Raw genomic sequence first — 20,798 nt, forward strand, 5'->3', positions numbered from 1 at the left:
TGTGTAAAAATCGTGAAAGTTTAAATCAAAGCATAGCTTTAATACGAGTATCACACGCAAGTAAGTTCCTCCTCCGTGTAATCAACCAGCGGCTTAACTACTTTCTACGCCGACAGATACCTGAGGAGAAGACAGGTGTTGTCAAGGGCAGAGGATCACGAGAACTCAATATCCACCAAATAATATAGAAAAGCAGAGAATTCAACAACCCAGTGGTCGTATACATTGTCGACTACACAAAAGCGTTTGACTGCGTGCAATGGAACAAACTGTAAAATGTGGTACTTGAAAGGGAGTTACTAAACACCTTGTCTTTTTAATCAAGAGTCTGCACATCGGAAACCGTTCTTTCATCAAGTTAGGCACCGAATGCTCTAATATTTTTCAAAAGAAAAAAGGAGTGAGACAGGGTTCCATCCTATCCCTGCACTTTTTAACATAGGTATATGGATAAGTACATCATTCGCAAAACCCTCAAAGACTGGGAGAAAGGTTTTCCAATAGGCGGAAAGAGAATATCAAATATTAATATGCCGACGATACCGTTCTTCTGGGAACATCCATCGAGAATCTGGAAGATCTGTTCCAACGACTAAGAGATTGAAAGTGCATTGGTCTGGCAATATTATAAACAGGGCCAAAACAAAAATAATGGCAGTGGACTGGGAAGTTAATAAACGCCACTTGCGGCATTTTTGGTATTGACATAGTCGACCACTATATCTACCTAGGTTCCCAAATTCGTAGTGACAGCAGCTGTTTCCCTGAGATAAAGCATCGTATTGGAATGGCAGAGGATACTATGACACGCCTAAACAACATCCAGAAGACGAGAGGGAATGGTGTCAAAACTATCCGATCGATACGTGCTTTGGTGTTAGCCTTTTTTTTATGATGGGATGAACAAGTCGTGCCCGGTGGCAAGCGAGACGCCCATCCACAACAGTTGCAGTACCACTTAGAGCTTTAAATCGTAAAGATCTTAGGGGCACTGCTACTACGCCGTCACACTGAGTCATAAGTTGACAAGTCCCATGTGCCTGTAATTTCACCAGCACCCTTATCCTTTCAAACTGGAACGCAGCAATGCTCAAATTCCTTATTGGCGGCAGAAATATTTAAGGTAGTACTTCCCTGGACGAACTCTTTCACAAGGAGCTCCACTGCTACTAAACTATTACTGTATGGTGTAGACAATGGTGGCATGGACAATTCTGACAAGGGAAAAATGAAGAATTGATGCATTCGAAATGTGGTGCTGGAGAATATACCTTGCAGCGCTAGACGTACCAATGTGTCAATCCTGTATCAGCTTCAAATTAAGACTCGGTTGTCCTGATTATGCAACCAAAGCATTCTTTCATATGTCGGCCACATGATGCGCTGAGGCGATGAAAATTTGGAGAAATTGATTGTAGTTAGTAACACGGAAGGAAGGCGAGTACGAGGCCGTGCACCAACGAGATGGATCGACCAAGTGAAAGGTTCATCGTCCTCCAAATTTTGCGCAGTCGTTAGGGACGCGCTGGATAGAATCAGATGGAGGCAGATCACCCGCTTCAGAACTAGGCACGAAGCTGACCATGATCCTCAGACATGAGAAAACGGGAGAGAGGGAGGGAGAGATAGAGAGAGAGAGCAATGCACTGAGAGAACAGCGAGATATGCATTACCTGCTAGAAAATTTTGTCGAGTATCGTGTACATTCTCAGATTAGCTTTCTTCCGCCAGCCAGGAGGCGGGTCGCTATCGACATTGCGTGTGCGCGAACCGTCGCCGCTGTCGCTGTCGTCGTCGCAGCGCGCCGTGCGGCAAACTTCCACCTCCTTCTCCTTGTCAGGCGTCTCGTCTGCGTACGTCGCACGCCGCGCTAGCCTCCGCGCCATCACGAACGCCGCCACCTGCGTATCACGGATAATCATTTTGTATCAAAAAACATGTCATAACTGCGTAACCAAAACATATCACTTTCTGGAGAGGCGTTGGAGGTTACCTGCAGGACTGCGCCGAGAGCACCAAAGATGATGATAACGAACGCGTTGTTCGGCGCCTCGCGTTCCACCTCCTACAATTAAAACAAATTGTATTGAGAGAGGTAAGGCAAAATATAAATAAAAGTCCATTGCGAGGCTTCTGCTCCGTGCCAAAAGATCCGTGTTTGTCTTCGGTTCCTTTTGGTGTGGACCACACACAATTTTCCATACACATGTTGCTAGTAAGGAAGCCGAGTGACGCGGCTGTAGGTGGACTGTATTTATGGCGCTATAGTAATTCTCTTGTCTGTGCTATTCTCACTAAAATAATACCTAAGTACTAAGACGACCGTAGTGCGAGTGTGAGTCTTCGATTGGCGCAGTATGGAGGACACAAGACGGCACAGTCTTGTTCGTAATAAAGTTTCCAGTCAGTACGCGGGGCATTCGATATTCTGCCTGTGTCGTTCAATCCAGAATGCTGGACTGAACAACACAAGCAGAATACCGAACACGTGTACTTCTTTACGCAGACCTTTGTTCAGGGGGCTTAGGCTTCGGCAAGCGTCCGACCGCAATTGCACCAGCCTGTAATTGCGCTGACCTCGATCATGTCGTAGAGCGGGCGCGCGACGTCCTTGTAGCGCTCCATGGCGAGCAGCGCGGGCTTGATGTCGTGCAGCAGGTCGATCCCGCGGCGCGCCAGCTCGGCCTGCGGCGCCGTGCGCCACCAGCGCTCCAGCGACACCGCCATCCACGCGCCGTATCCCACCTCGCTGAGCGCCAGACACGCCACGCCGCCCGCATACTAAACGCACTTCTAAAGTTTGTAACTAGCCATAAATCCTTAAGACAAATGGGCCGTGTTCTGCATGAGTCAACCCACAAACTGACAGTTTCGAGATTTTGAGCAGTAAAGATTTTTGGCAACTTTTTATCATTACTCATTTAAATAATGCAGTTTAGAGGCCAATTATATATCTAAAGATTTGTAATGAAGTAAGCATTACGATCAGTTTATTATTGTTTTAAGTTATCAAACTTACAATAAGTAATTAAATAAAAATTGTTTATGCGAAATTCGATAGGAAATGCGCTTATTATATTTGTAGGAAAGGGACATCACTCTGTTGCTCAAAAAAGTTGTTGTTCATTTGCAAACATTTTGTTTTTTTAAACCGACTTCAAAAAGGAGTAGATTCTCAATTCGATTGTATTTATGTTACACGATGACTCCGGCAGCATTTGTGAACCGATTTAAATGGTACTTTTTTATTGGAAAGAGGGTACCTCAGTATTGGCCTCACTTAAATTTGAAGAAAATATTCCAACTCTAAGGGTGGCAAACTAGGGGATCAAGTTTTCACGCATTTTCCGGTAACCCATTTCAATAAAACTTAGCAAATAGATGTAATTCTTTGTTAGTAGGTCGATGTAATTCTACGAACTTTTGAGGTTTGTTCCTTTTTTATAAAAAAGTTGCACTTGTTATTCTTCCGCCATTTTATCCATTCAAAGCGAAACGTAATAAACAAAAGAGTGTCACTAATATATAAATAATTTTGAAAAAAGAATAAATAACGAATGCCTCATGATAGTGGCCCGTATTATTTTTGAATTAAAACAAAGAGATTACTTTTCAGCCGCCCCTCGTGGAGAAACTTGAATAATCCTAAAGCCTCATAAAGCATAACTATAATAAATTTATGTTTATAAACATACATGTGGATGTTCATTTGTAATATGTGCTACTATTTTAAGTAGTACTGTCTGTAAACGTTTTATGGATGTCCGAACCGAAATATGTTTTTTTTTTAATAAAGGGAATTACATGGGAAGCGAATCTTTAGTCAGAATCGTTGGTATGATAGCACAAAAGAATTTCGCTGGTGGATTGCAACCGATATCAATGTTGTTGACATTATCCTATGGTATTGTGTGTGAGTAACAAAGCAAAATAACATTGATATTTAATATCGGTGTTATCTTATCTGGACACTCGGTCGTACTGGTTCAGTCGCAGCCGTTGAGTCATGGTCATTGAATTTTGATATTACAACAAAAGAGTTTTAGAAGAAGTTAGTAATAGGCATTGAAGTACGAAACTGCGTATTCTACATTCTTCTTAACAGAATTCTTTTTTCAATGAATTGTTAAGGTCATTGGTTGTCCAACGAATATCTGTGATTTGAAACAAGATCTTTTGCGGTTTCAACAAGACTGGATTCTGAATATCTTAACGTATCAAAATGTTTTTGTATGACATTCTTACGTATGTAAGAACAATGAAATAGAATCTATTTATATTCTTTACAACCACAATCTGACAAAAGCACGAAATATTACGGATTGGATATCATACGTCACAGCAAATTAATCTGCAGCATCATATCGATCATTACGCTAGTAAGGCTTCTATGTCCCTCCGTTTGGTGACGAGTATGTTCAATGATTTAAGGTCTCTGAAAACAAAGTACTATAACTGCGCCTTTGTGCGCGCATTTATCTCGAGTACGCGTCAATTTAAAGAGACAACGCGAAGTGAATGACGGTTGTCTTGTGTCTTAACTGGTTAATGGCAACATTGACTACCCGGAAAGGCCACATTTACATTGCAGGATTACGTTACGGGTAACGGGGGACTCTATTACTCCACTGACCAAGTGCAAGCAGGTGGTGTTGTGGAGGCGTTGCGGGTGCCGCGAAGCGCGTTGATGCTGGTGCGCGTGCGCCGTAGCTGCCGCAGCGACGTAGACGAGCGCAGCCAACCACAGCCCGGCGGCCAACACGTACGCCGCCGATACACGGTATTGCGCCGCGCACAGAAACCGGAACCACGTGTATGTACTGGGGTCCCACGCTAGCCGCGCCGCCGTCGCCAACAGCGCACCGCTGTACATCTGCAGAGTCACAGATCAATCGAGTGTTACCACTTGATGCGAAGATCAAGAAAATAGGTCAGTGATTTTACGTAACACTTTAATCATTATCTACGGTATTCTGGAAAATAAACGTATTCTATTCTATTCTAAAGACATTTATGAAGGAACATTCAAACTACCGATGCGCATTACCAACCCGCGACTATGAAGCGTGTAACCGTTCCGAAACATCGGGAAGAGAAAACTTCCAAATTATTAATTAATGATAATAATTTAGTGAATAACCACGACAGTTTTAAAATCTCTATGTCGTGCCTAATGTCGACTAAAAGTGTTCCGTTCAAAGTACGAGTGTCGATAGCCGCACAACACAACAGCCAAGCAAGTTACGCCTGTCACTGCTACTGGTGTTTGTATCTGGTCACCTTAAGCAAATTGCTGTAAACCGACAACAGGCGTTCCTTGGCCACTGTCGATACAATGCAGTAGATATAGTTAGCGACACGGTACAGAGCGTACCTGTACGTGCCTCGACGCGAGGACGCTCCCGTTTCAATTTCAACAGCCCGATAACAACACAATGAACTCGCTCACTCACGTCAATAACTTTATTCATTCATTGTAAACAGAATGTTAGGTAATTTACGTCGATTAGCCCATCGCAAGATGGTCAATGCGGTCTCTGTTTGAGTTTCAATAAGCTATCTGGGGGCACGGGTGTGTCCTCACTGGACCGAGCAAACCCGTTCGTACACCATTTTCTTGAACCAACTACGGACGTGTCAGTTCTCCTATCTTTGTCCTGGATTAACAAAATCTCCAAATTTCTATTGTCACAAAATATATGTTATCGGCATTGACCTAATGGTTATCGGCAATGTATATGTAATCCGATGTTCTATACGATGCTTACACACAATACTAGGCAATATATGGAATAAACTCTTACAATCTTAATAAACACTTCCTAGATTTAACTGCCTCCGTGGCCGAACGGTTACCATGCCGGTCTGCCACTCAGAGACCCCAGGTTCGATTCTCGGGTCGGGAGAAATATTCGTATGGCCTACATTTATTTCTCTCGTGAGTTTGGGTGTAAATTGTGGTCGTCTATGTGTGTGTCCATGGCACCCGCGACACAGGGTTTCCCTAGTGCGGGGCTATGTTGAGTGATTGCGTTGTTGTTGTTGTTATAGATATTCGGCAATATATATAATTTGTTAAATATAGGTGCACAAAGCAACGTGATACCTAATAGACAGTGCTTATGTGTTAAGAAGAATATTTTGTGCACGTCCAAGTGTCACAATAGTTCATCTTGTAAGAATAAGTAGGTAATTAGAAGAAAGAAGCAACGAAAACTGAGACACTAAATATTACGGTATACAAATCAAACTTAAGAAATTGTTTAAAAAATTGTTATATTAAGTGATTATCTGATATCTGAAAGTAAATCCAGTATTTTCCCTACTGAGATACGTACATATGTACTTCTATACTAAAAACTTAAACTCAACTTATTGGTAGCAAGCAAACATTTTTTAAGAACATTAGTGTTTCTTTTTTGTTTAAGGTCCAACATTGAATATTTAGCTTTTGTTCACATAACAGTGTCCATAATAAGCATTCAAATAAATAAATAAGGCAAACAAATTCAGTTCTAGCTGCTTTTTCATGAGTAAGTACATGATGATGATGATGATGTAAGGAGATTTTCTTATCTTGGTCAAGTTGGAAGAACTCTATTTCTTCCTCGAGGGTTCTCATTAGGTCGTCCATTATCAGAGTGAACAATCGTGGTGAAAGTGGGCACCCCTGTTTTACTCCTTTTCCTTTCGTTATCCAATTTGTTTGTTGTCCAAACCGTTTAATGCTCGTTATTTCGTTTATGTAGTAGGCCTTCATGATCCTGTTTATTAGGGTTTTAATCCTTCTAGTAAGAAGTATATCCCGGAGTGCGTTTAGCTTTACATAGTCAAAAGCTTTCTCAATGTCCAATGCAAGTATGTACATACATTTGCCTTGCTTCCAAGACTCATCAAGTATTTGCTTGAGTGCAAAAATTTAGTAGTATGTTGATCTATTTTAGAGGAACGCTGCTTGGTAATTTCCTAGTTCCGCTATAGTCGCATCTAGTCTTTGCAATAGGAAGTTTGCAAATATCCTATAGCCCGTGTTGCAAATAGATATTCTTCTGTAATCGTTGATGTTTTTGGGGTGTGAATTTTGGGAATAGGGATTTGTACTGTTCGGATCCGACTTGGTGGCACTATGTTTTGTTTTCAGGCCAAATTCATATATGTGATGATATATTTCTTTAGCTTTAGGGTTTGCCTTAAATAATTACGGTTAGTATTTGATCCATTCCTAGCGCGGTGTCGTTTTTCGTTTTTATGATTACTTCCTGAAATATTTCCTCGTTCATGTCTTCGGCAAGTTCTGATTGGTTTTCAGTTGGAATAGTTGTCACGTGAGGGCCTTCCGATGGGGCTAGTTCCTTTTCCCAATTGGATATTGGCATGAAATGTTGTTCTTGTTTTCGTCTCTCGTTGAGTTTGTATCTCCTGTAATAGTGATAGGTAAATTTTATTCTTTTAGCTGGGTTTCTCGAAGCCCTTGAAAAAAAACATTGACATTCTTAAAAAAAAATTAACTTAAATTAAATTAAATTAACACCCAAAAATTAAAATTAAGAAGGAATTAGAACAAAACAACTCTCTCAATTTCTTAGATTGAACTATAACCAAAGGAGGTACCAAACATGTTTTTAAAATTTACCGTAAGCCTACGCATACAAATACAATTATCCCGGCTTCTTATAGTCACCCCTGGCAACATAAAATGGCTGCTTTCAATTGTTATTGTTGACAGTCCCTCTTTCTAAAAAACATTATAATTTAGAATTAAATATTATCTATCAGATTGCACTTTCTAACGATTACTATAAAACGTTAATTAATAGCTTAGTTCACAAGAAACAGAGGCGGATAGTCAACAACGTGTTGTATACTGCGATTCCTTCACAGCCTATTAATAAATATAAAGTAATCATTACTCATGTTGGCCATTTGTCAGAAAAGATTTATAAAATTATGAAATCAAATCATATAAATGTTGCTTTTAAGACAAATAACACTTTGCGCTCTAGACTTTGCAATGGCAAGGAAAGTGTGGAAAGTGGTAAGAAGTCGGGAGTTTATAAGCTCACCTGTGGCACGTGTAACAATGTACATATAGGTCAAACAGGGCGTAACTTTATAACTAGATACAAAGAGCATGTTTCTTCGTTTAGACATAAGTACCCAGACAGGTCCAATTTCGCTAAACGTTTATTAGAAACAAATCATATTTTACCAGACTTCCATTCTTAGTCTTAATCTTAATCTTACATTTTTGCGAAAAAGGACTACGTCTGGGTGTCATTGAAGAGATAGACATAATTAGGTACAATAACAGGGGTTGTATAATTTAACTCGAGTTAAATAACTCGACTCGCGCATCTGCAACACTCGCGACTCGAACGTGCTCCGAAGGTCACCAACGCGTTGTATGAATGAAGCATTCGGTTCGGCGGCGGGCGTGGCGGATCAACCGAGTTAGCTCGAGTTCATGAAAAAGTAACTCCAGTTGACTCGTTATAGGAGTAACTCGATTTAAATAATTGGACTCGCCCATCGCTAAACTGCACCTCGTACGTTCCAGGTAGCTATTTTTATTTTTTCTAGCGAGACATTTTATTTCAAAGGGCCTGTATTTTGGATAAGTCTGTATTCTGTGTCATCCGGGTGTTCTTCTGGGGTGTTTTCGCTCATGTATTGTGTTGTAGAGTACTCGGAGATCCGACTTCTTACAGGACTATGTAGTGGTTTCTATTGTAGGTAAGGTTGATGCTATCCACTGCATCATTGGTTTTTGGAGTGAAAGTTACTGAAGGTGCTGAAGTGTTGTTTCGTTGACATACATTGACATCTATGTGGCAGAATTCAGCGGCAGCTATAAAAATATCCGTTCCTCCCCACTGTTCATCTTGGTATTGTTGCATAACGTACGTATGGCGTAGGACTTTTTCATTATCTTCACTGTAGCTAAGGTTGCGTGGTGGTCAAAGGTAGTATAGAATAACTCAGTTTCCATCTACTTGCATTTGAACTATTGAGGTATTTATTGGGATGTCCACTATTTACTTAGTTTTATTTTTATGATTGACCTGTGGCAAAAATAGCTTACTCTAGGTTAGGTTAGTACGTAGATTAGATTCCAGTTTTGGTGTTTTTATTCATGATGACTGCGTGCGCGTGCGTTTTTGGGTTGTTAGTAGCAGATGTTTATGACACTATAGCCAGTTTTGGGTTTTTGTCTGAGTTCAGATGGTGGGTCGCTTAGTTCATTGTCGATTCTTTTGTTGTATTTGGAAAATTGTTTGCAGATGTTTGGGTTTCGAAATGCATTAAGGGACCTTTAGGGTAAATTGCATCACTTGTGTTGTGTTACTGTGGTCGGCGCTTTTGGATAATTTGTTTATGATGTAACTTTGCACGTGTAGAGCCTAGTTTTAGTTTTATGAATTTGGGTTTTCCCGGCGTGTACATTGAGATGGAATATTTATTTCTTTATATTTATGTGTTTTGTTTTTGAAGATTTTTTATTGGATGTTTCTAACGTTTAGCTTTATTTTTCTAAGGGAAATATTGTTATTTTTACAGTTGGCATGAAAAGCCGATCTAAGGGGGCAGAGTGTCTATTGTCAGCTATACTTTACTTTTTTAATACCTAGACAGTTTTCCAAATATGTGAAGCAGTGTTTCCAAGCGTGTGATTATAACGCACTGGTTCGGAAATGTATGGGGTAGCAAATAACTTAATTTATAACTAAAAAAACTAAACAAAAAACTAAAAAACAAAAAAAACGAAAAACTAAAAAACTAACGATTGCATAATCTGTACTGACTTGTTATGGTATTATTCATGTAAAAAGAGTGTTTAGACATTAAGGGAATAATATTATTACGTTCATTACGGGGCCAATGAAATTAATGTACTTTTATAAATATCCATATAAATACTACAAAAAAATTACAAGGTCTAATTAACGCTCTAAACACCAGATATGCAATAAAATGAAAACTACCGCAGCAGCATATTACCATATTATTAGGTGGGAAGTTAAAAATAGTTCTATTTCTGTAAAGTGAGTGTGGTTTATCGGTAAGAAGTGAGTGACGTGGCGCATGGACAACGCCGCCGCAGTAAATCGAGATGAAGATAGTCTTCGACAGCGAAAGGGACTTGTGGACACAAGGACTTGTCACCTTATGTCTCAGGGTGACAGGCGCAGTGGCAGTCCCCTCACGTCTTTGCGATATACACCTCGGGGTGGTAGTGCAACTGTTATGGACAGACGTGTCGCTTACGTTGCTAATTGCGTTTGCATTCATAATGCGAATAAGCAAAGATAATGTGACGAATGAATAAAGTGGACAAGGAGCGGTAGCCTGTTGCCGCTGACAACTGGTGGCCAAAGAATGGCGGGCGTTCACCCACGCAGGGCCGCTGCGACCAATTCGCCGTCTATATTATTTCGATAAGCAAGACAAACCAGTACTACCTACTACTGTTTATCCTGTTGTAATAATAACAATATTTAATTATCATTGATGACGTGCGTACAAAAATGTCGAGCAAATTTTTTAGATGTCGTACTTTAATACAAATGCATTCCTCATAGAAACAGCGGCGACGCCGCCGTAGACGGAGTACTACTATCTCTCGGTAAGACCCGTATCGTGATGTAAGGCGTTGATGTCTTTTGCAGCGACAACCACCGGCAACAGCGCGATGGAGTATGGTATAGTCGCCAACTGCGCGCGCACTTGCCTTTGTTTCCGCAATTTTCGTAATAAAAAAATATTATATATACTTAACAATTTTCAGTAAGTACTTGCTGTATTGCATATTTTAAAACATCCAATGAAAAAGTTGTCCGAATACAATTAACGTAATTATTCCCAAGTATTTTAGAACAACTTCTATGAGAAATGCGTGACTAAGTACTAGGAGTAGCGAACTGCGCAGGCGTAGTGTACTCTTCGTGGAGCGCCCAAGTTCGGCCCGGGCGGCGACGGCCGCGACCTGGTGACCGAGTCACGGCCACTGTACGGGCCCATTGGCACCGGTGAACGATGCGCTTTTACCAATTGGCAAGAAGTAGGAGCAAAATATTTTTTTTATTACGGGCAGGCAATCTAAAACACCAACCTAAACAATGGAAGTCGTACCCAGTTGTACACGCAATGAGTTTTATGAAAAACCCGGTGAAGTGCAGGTCACTAATGTTCCGTACTGAGTTAGCGCCCCGTGGTCGACGGACACCGCATAAACAATTTTTTTCGATCTTTGTGTTTATATACCACGTAACTTACGTAACTACACGGAAAATAGTCTCATAATAATTGTTGGTTAATTTGTTCGAAGGACTATTGCGATTGATTTTGGACAAGAGGACTTAAAGGAATCAGAGATCAAATTTAAAATACTTCTCTGTTTGTAAAACGCAACCATATCTTTGGTGAAACGTGTTGTAGGGTTAAGAAGTTTTGGAGTAGGAGGAACACTCCGGGGGTTTAGTGCGGTCGGGCTGCTCCCCTTCAGGGTTCAGCCCAGTCCCACATAACCCCGGCTCTGCCCCCGCGGGGCCGGGGTATCTGTAAGCAGATTCCCCCGGATTAACAAAAAAAAAAAAAGTTAAGAACTATGAAATTAAAGGGGGTAGAAATCACAAAGTAAAATAATACGTTTATATAAAGAAAACAAACTGAGAGTGTTAGAGAGTAGTAGATTAGAGTGAGTAATGTAGTGTAGCGTGTAGGTGAAGATAGGAGAAAATGGAGACATGGAGTTGGAGGCCTCTGCTGTCGAGTGTTGGAGATCGAAGACAGAGGTGCAAGGTAGGAGAGCGGCGAGGTTGAAGGCTAGACAGCGGTTGTAGAGCAAGCCGCAGGGCAGTGGAGTTGATGACGAGACAGCGGTGGTAGTGCAGCAGCAGAGCAGGAATAGCACCACTTTGTACTCGGGGGTGAAATTCAACATCATCTTGGCTTCAGTTGCTCCTGTAGCGCGTCATATCTATGTAGCCGCTCCACCTAGCTTGGTGAAGATGAAGTACACAGTTCAAGTCGGAAGAACTTAAATGTGAAGACCAGGTTCAGCGTGAGGAAATTAAGTACAGGCAGCCGCGTAAGCGCGACAGAAGTACGTCCGGGTCTAGAAGAAGGTGAGAGAAGCCTCACCTAATCTAAATCTACGAAGATAGATTTAGATTAAGTGAGGAGCAGATGTTTCAAAGGTCGGTAAAGAAATGACGAACAATTGGTAGAGTGAGAGAACAGAGAATTTTAAATTTGAAATGAGGAGCCAAAAATATGATCGGTCAGGAGCAGAAAATGCTTCTACTGGTAGATCGCATATCAAATCAAGGAGTCATTTATAGGATAAGCTATAAAAGTTTAGACTGTTGAAGAATGACAGATCTGTCAATGAATTCAATAAATCGAAATATATAAAACATTGACGAAAGACATTGGCGAAAACGTCGCGCAAAACGACGAAGCCATAGATACAAAAGTTGAAGTTGAAGTTGATATACAAAAGCAAAATAAATGTTTAGGATTAAGGAAATAATTAAATGAAGTGAAGGAGATGAAATAATGCATAATTCTGGGAAAAGTGGATAGCAAAGTTCAAAGAAAGTATCAGTGTGGTAGAACATGCTGAGATCTAGAAATCAGACGTGAAAAGTAAGAAATGTGTCAAAGTGAAAAAAAATGCTTTTTAAGTTTTTAAAGCAAAATTTACGTATTTTAGGCACTAATACTACAGTAAATATTAGTTTGATCTCTTTCAAGAATCAGGAAAAGTAAGGGCGTTTGCAACTAGGAACGCGTAATGAGAGAGATGAAGATGATAAGGGGTTCGTATTTTTTGTACTTTCAGACTAAGTGTTACAGTGTGTGCTTTTTTACTTTTATTTATTAACACGTCTATCGATGACATTGAAAAAACATTTATTTTGCACTATGTTTATTTACTTGGTATTTACCCCCAAAATCAAAATTCAAGTTTCAGTATTTCACAACTGTAATTATTGAGCTAGCAATTTCCGTCTTGGGGTCTAATTTCAATTGTTTATATCAATCAATTTAGGTGACAATACTTAAGCTGTGACAGGCAGACGGCGGAATGGACATAATTTTTGGCACATCAATGTCAATAAGTCTTACAACATAAGCCATGGTAGCCTAATGGTTTGTCTACCGCCTCCCAAGCAGAGGCCGTGGTTTGAATCCCACCTCACACCTCTAACTTTTTCGGAATTTATGCGCGAAGTTTAATTTAATTTGAAATTTACCATGAGCACATAGAAAAATTGGTGAGGTCCGCTGATTCGTTCCGTGGCTTAGTTTGTATAGCGTCTATATAGTATAGCTGGCACGGTATGCTAGAAGACGTCGGTTCGAATCCGCCCGGATCGAGGGAATTTTTTCTGAGTGTTCGATCTTTGCATTAATAATTATTTACCATGAGCTTTTCGGTGAAGGAAAACATCATCATGAAACCTGCACGTTGAAGGAGGTTCACCACCCTCGAAAACGCGTAAAGACCGCAACCCACATTCGGCGAGCGTGGCGTACTGGGGCCTAAACCTAAAAATATTTCATATTTTTTGCCCCTTGACCTAATAAACTTAATATAGCCGATTTTTAATACGCATTTTTTAAATCGTTCACCAACCTTATGTGCAGACAACCAAGATCTACAATTGTGGCAAATTTCAAAGCGGTACTAATAGTAATTGCTGACAAAAACAGACATCTAATTTTACTAATAAGGTTGTTTTTTTATCGCTAACGTAAGGAACCCTAAACACAATGTAATAAGGTAGGATAAGGAGACTGCAGGCGAGAGGGGCAGGGCGCGGTGCGTCGCCGACGTTTATTCAATCAGGGAGTGAGACGGCCCGGGCGCGGGCGCCGGAGCTGCGACCTCTTCTTACAGTGCCCCATGGCTTCGCGATCGGCGTTTATTTATTTATTTACGACGTGTTGTATTGGCCACTGTATTCTATTTCAACCAACTCTACATCATAATATACCTAAGGCAAAGCGTCACAAAAAGTATTACAGTTAATCACTAGTGAAGTGATTCAACAGGCTCAGTCCATATAAAATACACGACCTAGTACTTAGTACTTGCAGGACACGCGAGTGGTCCTGCCTTAGGGGTTAAACGTCAATGTCCGTTTTAACTCAATAGTAATGATAGAATAGAATAGAATAGAATCGTTTATTTCATGTTATCAATGTCACAATATTACAATTGGAAATACAATGTCAAGGGATAACTATGATCGTCAGTAATAAAATTATAATAATAATAATGAATATAAAATAAAGTAGTATAACTACTGCTTGTCGAATAAAATAAAATTAAAATTGTTTGAAAAGAAACTCATCGACGCTGTACAATTCAATATCCAATAAAAGGATTTTTAGTCGTGGTTTCGCTTTTCGAGTGTCCAGAGCGACGCGGTTCGAAGTCAAAACGAAGTCACACCGGCTGATTACACTTTTTGTAGCTCACTTTAATTCTTCCCTCACTCGGCCACTTAAGCACCGCTCCCCGCGCTACCGCCGCCGCTGCTGACGCGCTCGCGCCTCTTTCCGTAAATCCGATGACTCATGTCCAGTTGAGGAAGTTTTTTAGAACCAATCACTAAATCGTATAGGAATGTTTCGTGTAGGTACACTAATCACACGAACTTTTACGAACTTTTATGAATGAATACCAGTCATTGATAATGATAATTTGCTTATTGGGAACGAATAAAGTGTCTAACACTCTAAGCAAACATCGCGGGAAGACCGGTTGTTGGAGCGACACTTGTTCGACCTGTTTGCATCGCCCGTAGAATATAAAAGAATTGTCTCCAATAATATAACGTTGCCGATCGACAGTAATCCTGTATGACTGTGGCATACTTTTCCAATGCTTCTGAAAAGAGATTCATGTAGTACATTGGTGAGTGGTCAGAGAGTCGCCATGAAAGAGAGCCCTAGAATGGCGGCGATGCTCGAGAGTCATTGGGTGGAATATTTTGCGGAATTCCCGCGACGATTCTATAACTACTATCTTCGCGAAACCTGCTATATTTCGCGGAATCCATCGTGTTCTGTAAGCGCCAATAACATGTGCTACTTGTCTTAGCATAGCTGCCTGCAGCACGCCACGGCGACTTCCAGGAACTTGTTGCTAGCGCTGCATCTTTTTACACGGATTGTGTTTGTGTACAAACTACACTACATTATTTAAATAAATCTTCGTTTTACGCCGTGTGGTTAACTGGTGCGGTTATGGTTAATGGTCAAGCATTTCTTTTCTTTAACGTTTTCGACTAAGTACCCCACTAAAAATAACAAGTCACCTTGTATCTGAAGGAGAGAACTCCGCAATGTTATGTAAAATGACACAAACGGAATGATCAGAACATAAATTGTTTGCACAAGTCGAAACGCGTGGTCAGCCGAGCAAAACTTCCTCGGCGGGCCATTAGCGCACGAGTGCAAATAATCTACATGTGTACGAAACTTATTGCCTATTGGACATTGTTTACTTGTATATCTACTCGGCGGTGGCTGGGCCGGCGACGTCTCCAAAGGCGGAATCCGCGCTTGCGCGGCCCTGGCACCGTTTGATGCACAAGGATAGAGTCATCAGAGTTTGCCTTTAAACACACTAGCGATTTTACAATCTATTGTCTGTTAATTAGCTGGCTGCGCTTCGGCTAATTACACAACACATCTTTGGCATTCGTCAATTGGAGCATCCGTCTACTGACTTACGCTCGTCTAATTGGTTACAGAGCACCGACTTCGTCATTTTGTATCTTGCGTTACCTTTTTATTGCGATTACTTCGCCCGATGAATGCTAAGCACCGCCATCATATGACAGGGAATGATTTCTATTAATTACTCTAAATACGAAATGTTGCCTTTAAGAATGTAGCCATACTTGCACTTATTACGGGACGCGCCCAATGCGGAAGGGTCGCTCTCGAGCTTACGTCGCGTAGCTTTAGCGTTACTCATGACTCAATGTTTTTATCGCACACGTGCGTGTGCAATGTGCGATGCAAGCGCAGCGTGCCATCTACATTAGCAATTAGTTGAAGAGTGAGTGTAATATAGTATATTTTATTATTGGAACATTGAACACATAATACAGCGGTCGTCTCTACATGCAGTGCAAACTTCGCCCGGCTCTGGTGGCCCGTGTCGTTTCACATCGATTGCCTCATTTTATCGCCTAGGCGAGTAGTGTGTTTTGCGAAGTCCGCCGGTAGAATCCGGCACTGTACATTATGCCTACTAGAAAAAAATATATGAAAATTGAAAACAATTTATTTCACAAGGAGATTGTGCGTGGACGTTAAATTTCAAATTGATTTTCAAAGCCTTCAGGCTTCTCGACTCAGTTGCAACGAAAATCGCTTACGGAGATTTGCCAAATGATTTCCGCTCTCGGCGACCTGACTGGCCTGAATAACGAGCGCGGACCAATAAGAAGCGCGAAAGTAGAATTAATGCAGCGGGTATGAGATCTTTTTGGAGCGACACTTCTTTTCTGTTGGATAAATTGCAGATCAATGCGAGACTATAATATTTTAAAATTTAAGAGGGAGCGGCCGTTTTCTTAAATTGTCTAATATCTATTAAAGTTAATCATTTCCAGTCGTATTTGCGTCCTTTGCTGATTGATTGTACGAAGTTATTGTGTTGGTAAATAGTAAAAATAAGACAGATCTGATGTGATTAAAAATTAAAGTGCCTTTAGTTTCGCTTTAATATTGCTAATGTGCAATAAAGTTTTTAATAGCAAATAATTTGTCGAGTTTTGTGTTTATTATGAAAGTAACATTATTTGTGATTTAATCCTTCTTTAATAGAATATTGATTTTTAAAAGAAATACTACTTTAATACTGATATTGAATGAATAGTTGTAAGAAAACAACCGGTTCAATTGTGGTAACTAATGTCATAACTTATTATAATTATTATTAAAATAGAAAAAGTCAATGCGAATTTTTTTGTTATTGTTTTTTCATTTGCTACTACCAATTGCAAAATAAATATCTTAATTTAAGCAACGCAAAGTGAAAACTTATAATATCTACAAAGTGACATATCACTGTATTTTTAACCGACTTCAAAAAAGGAGGAGTTTTTTTTGCATGTATGTTACGCGATAACTCCGCCTTTTGTGAACCGATATTGATGATTCTTTTTTGTCGAAAAGAGGGTACCTCAGAAATGGTCCCATTTAAATTTGAAGAAAATATTCCACCTCTAAGGGTGGTAAACTAGGGGATGAATGACTTTTGAGGTCGGTTTTTTTAACCGTTTAGGTTATTATACTTTAGTTGTACATTTTCTGGAATAACGTAATATCGTCACCTTAGAGTGAAAACCTCGTATACGCGTTTATACATAGTTCGTTTTTACTGATTTTTGTAGGAGAAAAACAAAAAATATAGTATCTGAAAGAGGTATAATTTAACTAATTAAAATGCAAAAACATTATTGCGTTTAATACATTTTACACCACATTTTTGTCTTCGTCCTGAAAAATTACACAGAAATCTCAGATGTATTCACTCGTAAGACGACCATACATATGTAGGTATTCATTATTTTTTATTTGTCCGAATTCTGACTAAAATAATACAACGCAAAGTTTATTTTCAATATTCCGATGAAGGTAATTAGTTAATTTATAAATAATCCAATGATCCGATGCTAATATCATACGAATTCAGATTTTATGATTTTTTATTGTTGTTATCGGTGTATAGTACGTTGCTCTGGCAAATGGGTGAATATGAATTTTGGACTGCTATAAATATCACCAGAGGTGGTACAATTGATATGAAAAGCCTTTCTTTTAAGAAATTTGCCACAATTAGGAGAAGAAATCACTGCATGATTTAATAAACCACAACCCCGAACAGAAACAGACGACATGGACAGGTATTTTCAGCAATACTTTTGACTTTTGATACTTTGAACTTATTTGAACTTTAGAGTATATCTGTCCTTGAAGCACCTCGGAACTCATCCAACTCTTTAATACGAATTTAGAACAACTCACAGGTGATGTAGGCAACAATACGCATAAAAGCTACAACTGCAACGTTTACTGACATTTGAACTATAACCCTACTCCGGTCCTTGCAACTCAACTCTCGACGATTCATGCCTAATAAATATTAATTATTAGACGTTTTCGTTAAAAATATGCAGGTACTTAGGCATGCCGAAGTGTACCGCCGCCGCCGCGGCATCGTGCTCGCGCCTAGCGTCCATTCTGACCAGCCGTAACGTTAAACGTATACCTGACTGCCGAAGCATCCCGAAGGCTGCCCAGGCGATACGGAAGTGCCGGCTCGGTATCCCTAAACTTACCGCAGCTGTTATTATCATTGAAATTTCCACTGTAACGGCAAAACATTAAGGTATATTGCCGTCCCATCAATGGGTGCCGGCCTTAAGGGACAAAGTCTGCGTATAAATGTGTAAACATTTACTGTTCTGGATTGTAATGGACATTTGTATTTCGGAATGTTGGGCCATTGGAAAGCAGGCGATCTGGCATGGCCTGGCATGTACCTATATGAATTATGCAACAGCCACTGGTCACTCAGCCGAGTATCTACTGTGCTTTTCGAGCTCACAAAACATTGAAGTAGATTTTACTCAACTCTACTAACGTAGATAATATTACACACGCATATTAATTATGTCCGCATACATACCTCTATGTACTAAATTTAATGTTATTGAAAACGTTCTTCGAAGTCGACCTTGTCTAAGTCAATATGTTTTTGATGATAACAGCTGAACAAATACTTGTTATATAACGCACGAGGACCGAGCGCGACACCAGTTGATTAATGTTGTACTTACTTCGCAATAAAACCGGAAAATGGAGAAGCTCCAGACATCAGCGAAAGAGCTCGTCACGTACGATACCTTGACCTTAACCTCCACGCCGTCATTCGGACTTAAAAACAAAACCTTCCATTATAGATAATTGCCAGGAATGATTTTACGAAAAGTGCGCGGTAACTCGTGTGACGGTGACTAACTCGAAACGCGCTGATTAAGTTCGCGACCAGCCTGCCGTATGTGCAAGACAGTAAGTATGTGCCGCAGCGGCAGCGCTCAGCCCCTTGCGAACAGCTGTGAGATGCCACCAATTGTCGCATAGTGAGACAGGCTTGCTTTCGGCAACTAAAGAACTAGAGCTAATATCAGGCCAATCCTAATCAAACATTAGCATTGCTTGTAACGCCTTCACATGTTCTGCTGTCGGCTGTTGACATGGCGAAAAAGAATTCGAATGTACGCTTCATTATACGGATTGTATGAGTATTACTTTTGAGTATTTACAATTTAATATGGAGGCCGCCGTTAGGTGTTTAATAATAATAATAAACAGCGATAAAAACCGTCGTTTCGAATTTGAACTCTGCATTATTGACGTTGGATCTTTTTGTGATTCACCTTTTTATACTATATTTTTTATAGTTTATCCTGCACAGTCACTTACAATGACGTGTAAAAATATACTTAAATACAACTTTTAGGTGTATAACTTGTGTTACTTTACACAATACGGTCACCGTATGTAAATAAGTAAATAAATTTACGTGCTTATAATAGCATATTTAATTAATATAGTTACCGACTAATTTAGTAGAGCCGACAAAGTTCATGTTTGAAACTACTGAATTGTTCTGATTATCGAATGAACGGTGACAAAGGGGCGGGAGAGGCGAGTACGGGCGAGGGCAAGTCAGCTGAGCGCGACGCGTTGGAGAGACGCGACGAAGCAACAGCGGCGTCGCCGTCGGGTGTCCCAGGTAGCAGCTGCGAACCTGCTCGTGCTCGACGCGAGCTGAGATCCTGTTGCGCGTTTTCGTGAGTGAGCGAGCCCGTTGGGACGCGCGCCCGGGAGAGAGGGAAAGAATGCGACGCCCGGAGCTCATACTCTAGTCTAGTGAAACTTTTACGGCAATTCAAATCCCAAATAGGATTTTATTTATAACACTTCCTTTATTTAAACTCTTCTTTTATTTTTTAATTTTTAAAATGTCAAATTTGTTTTTATATGCCAAAATTAAAGTGTTTATAATTTATCAAGTACATTTAAGAATCTACAAAAATGTAGAGTTAGTCGACCTATATAGTTCCTCATCTCTTTCGTGGAATTGTTCCGCTTCGGGTGAATATTATCTAAAATTTTTTTATATGTAGTACCGAATAACAATTGATGGGGGGTGAACATGTCTAGATGATAAAATGTGAATGCTCACCGCGAACGCGATGTTGATAAAGATGAACACCTTCTCGGCGACACAGAGTCCGCGGGTGCAGCCCATTATGCGAGGGGGCGGAGTGCGAAGCGTGCAGACGGTCAGCAGCACAGGTCACATGTGGCGAGCACTGATCGCTGCATCGGACAAGGCGACGACTGTGAACTCATGGGGCAGACACGCGCTTGCGGCCAGCTCGCGTAAGGCACTGACTGACTGTCAGCGACCCGCGCTCCGCCGCCGCCGCCGCTCCCCGCGCCGCCACCAAGCTCGAGCGAAAGCTCGCCCCTCCGCCCGTCAGATGTCACCCGTTTCGTCGCAACACCTCCGTCAAGCAACCCCATCCTCGTTCTACTCCTGGCGACATGGTTTACTCAACACTCGTGTCAACCCGTGTAGCACCAATTCGTTTCGAGTTGCTGCTGCTCTTTCCAATACGTAATTACAGAGCAAAATGTTTGTGCCAATCTTCAATTTGCAGCTACAACAATAATTTCCATTAATTATATACCAC

General features: G+C 40.6%; 1 protein-coding gene across 1 annotated transcript; it reads right to left on the bottom strand.

Moving 5' to 3' along the window:
- Positions 1-1,055: 1,055 nt before the first annotated feature.
- Positions 1,056-20,499, bottom strand: LOC113229635. The gene is made up of 5 exons (XM_026463305.1): positions 20,285-20,499; positions 4,634-4,873; positions 2,578-2,781; positions 1,994-2,065; positions 1,056-1,901 (listed from the first exon to the last, which is right to left on the bottom strand). Exons 1-5 carry the CDS (start codon positions 20,348-20,350, stop codon positions 1,677-1,679), a joined length of 807 nt encoding a protein of 268 aa, XP_026319090.1. The 5' UTR covers positions 20,351-20,499; the 3' UTR covers positions 1,056-1,676.
- Between the last annotated feature and the right edge of the window lie 299 nt (positions 20,500-20,798).

Source organism: Hyposmocoma kahamanoa, unplaced genomic scaffold (genome assembly GCF_003589595.1).
Source record: "Hyposmocoma kahamanoa isolate Upper Pololo Valley unplaced genomic scaffold, ASM358959v1 62, whole genome shotgun sequence".
Taxonomy (NCBI): domain Eukaryota; kingdom Metazoa; phylum Arthropoda; class Insecta; order Lepidoptera; family Cosmopterigidae; genus Hyposmocoma; species Hyposmocoma kahamanoa.

What these genes read in the sequence shown, in the direction of transcription:
- LOC113229635 (XM_026463305.1), bottom strand. Translation starts at nt 20,350, where the DNA reads ATGGGCTGCACCCGCGGACTCTGTGTCGCCGAGAAGGTGTTCATCTTT. An exon ending in ACACCACCTGCTTGCACTTG is followed by an intron (nt 2,782 to 4,633) that starts GTCAGTGGAGTA and finishes AAGTGCGTTTAG; the next exon opens with TATGCGGGCGGCGTGGCGTG. An exon ending in CGCTCTACGACATGATCGAG is followed by an intron (nt 2,066 to 2,577) that starts GTCAGCGCAATT and finishes TTTTAATTGTAG; the next exon opens with GAGGTGGAACGCGAGGCGCC.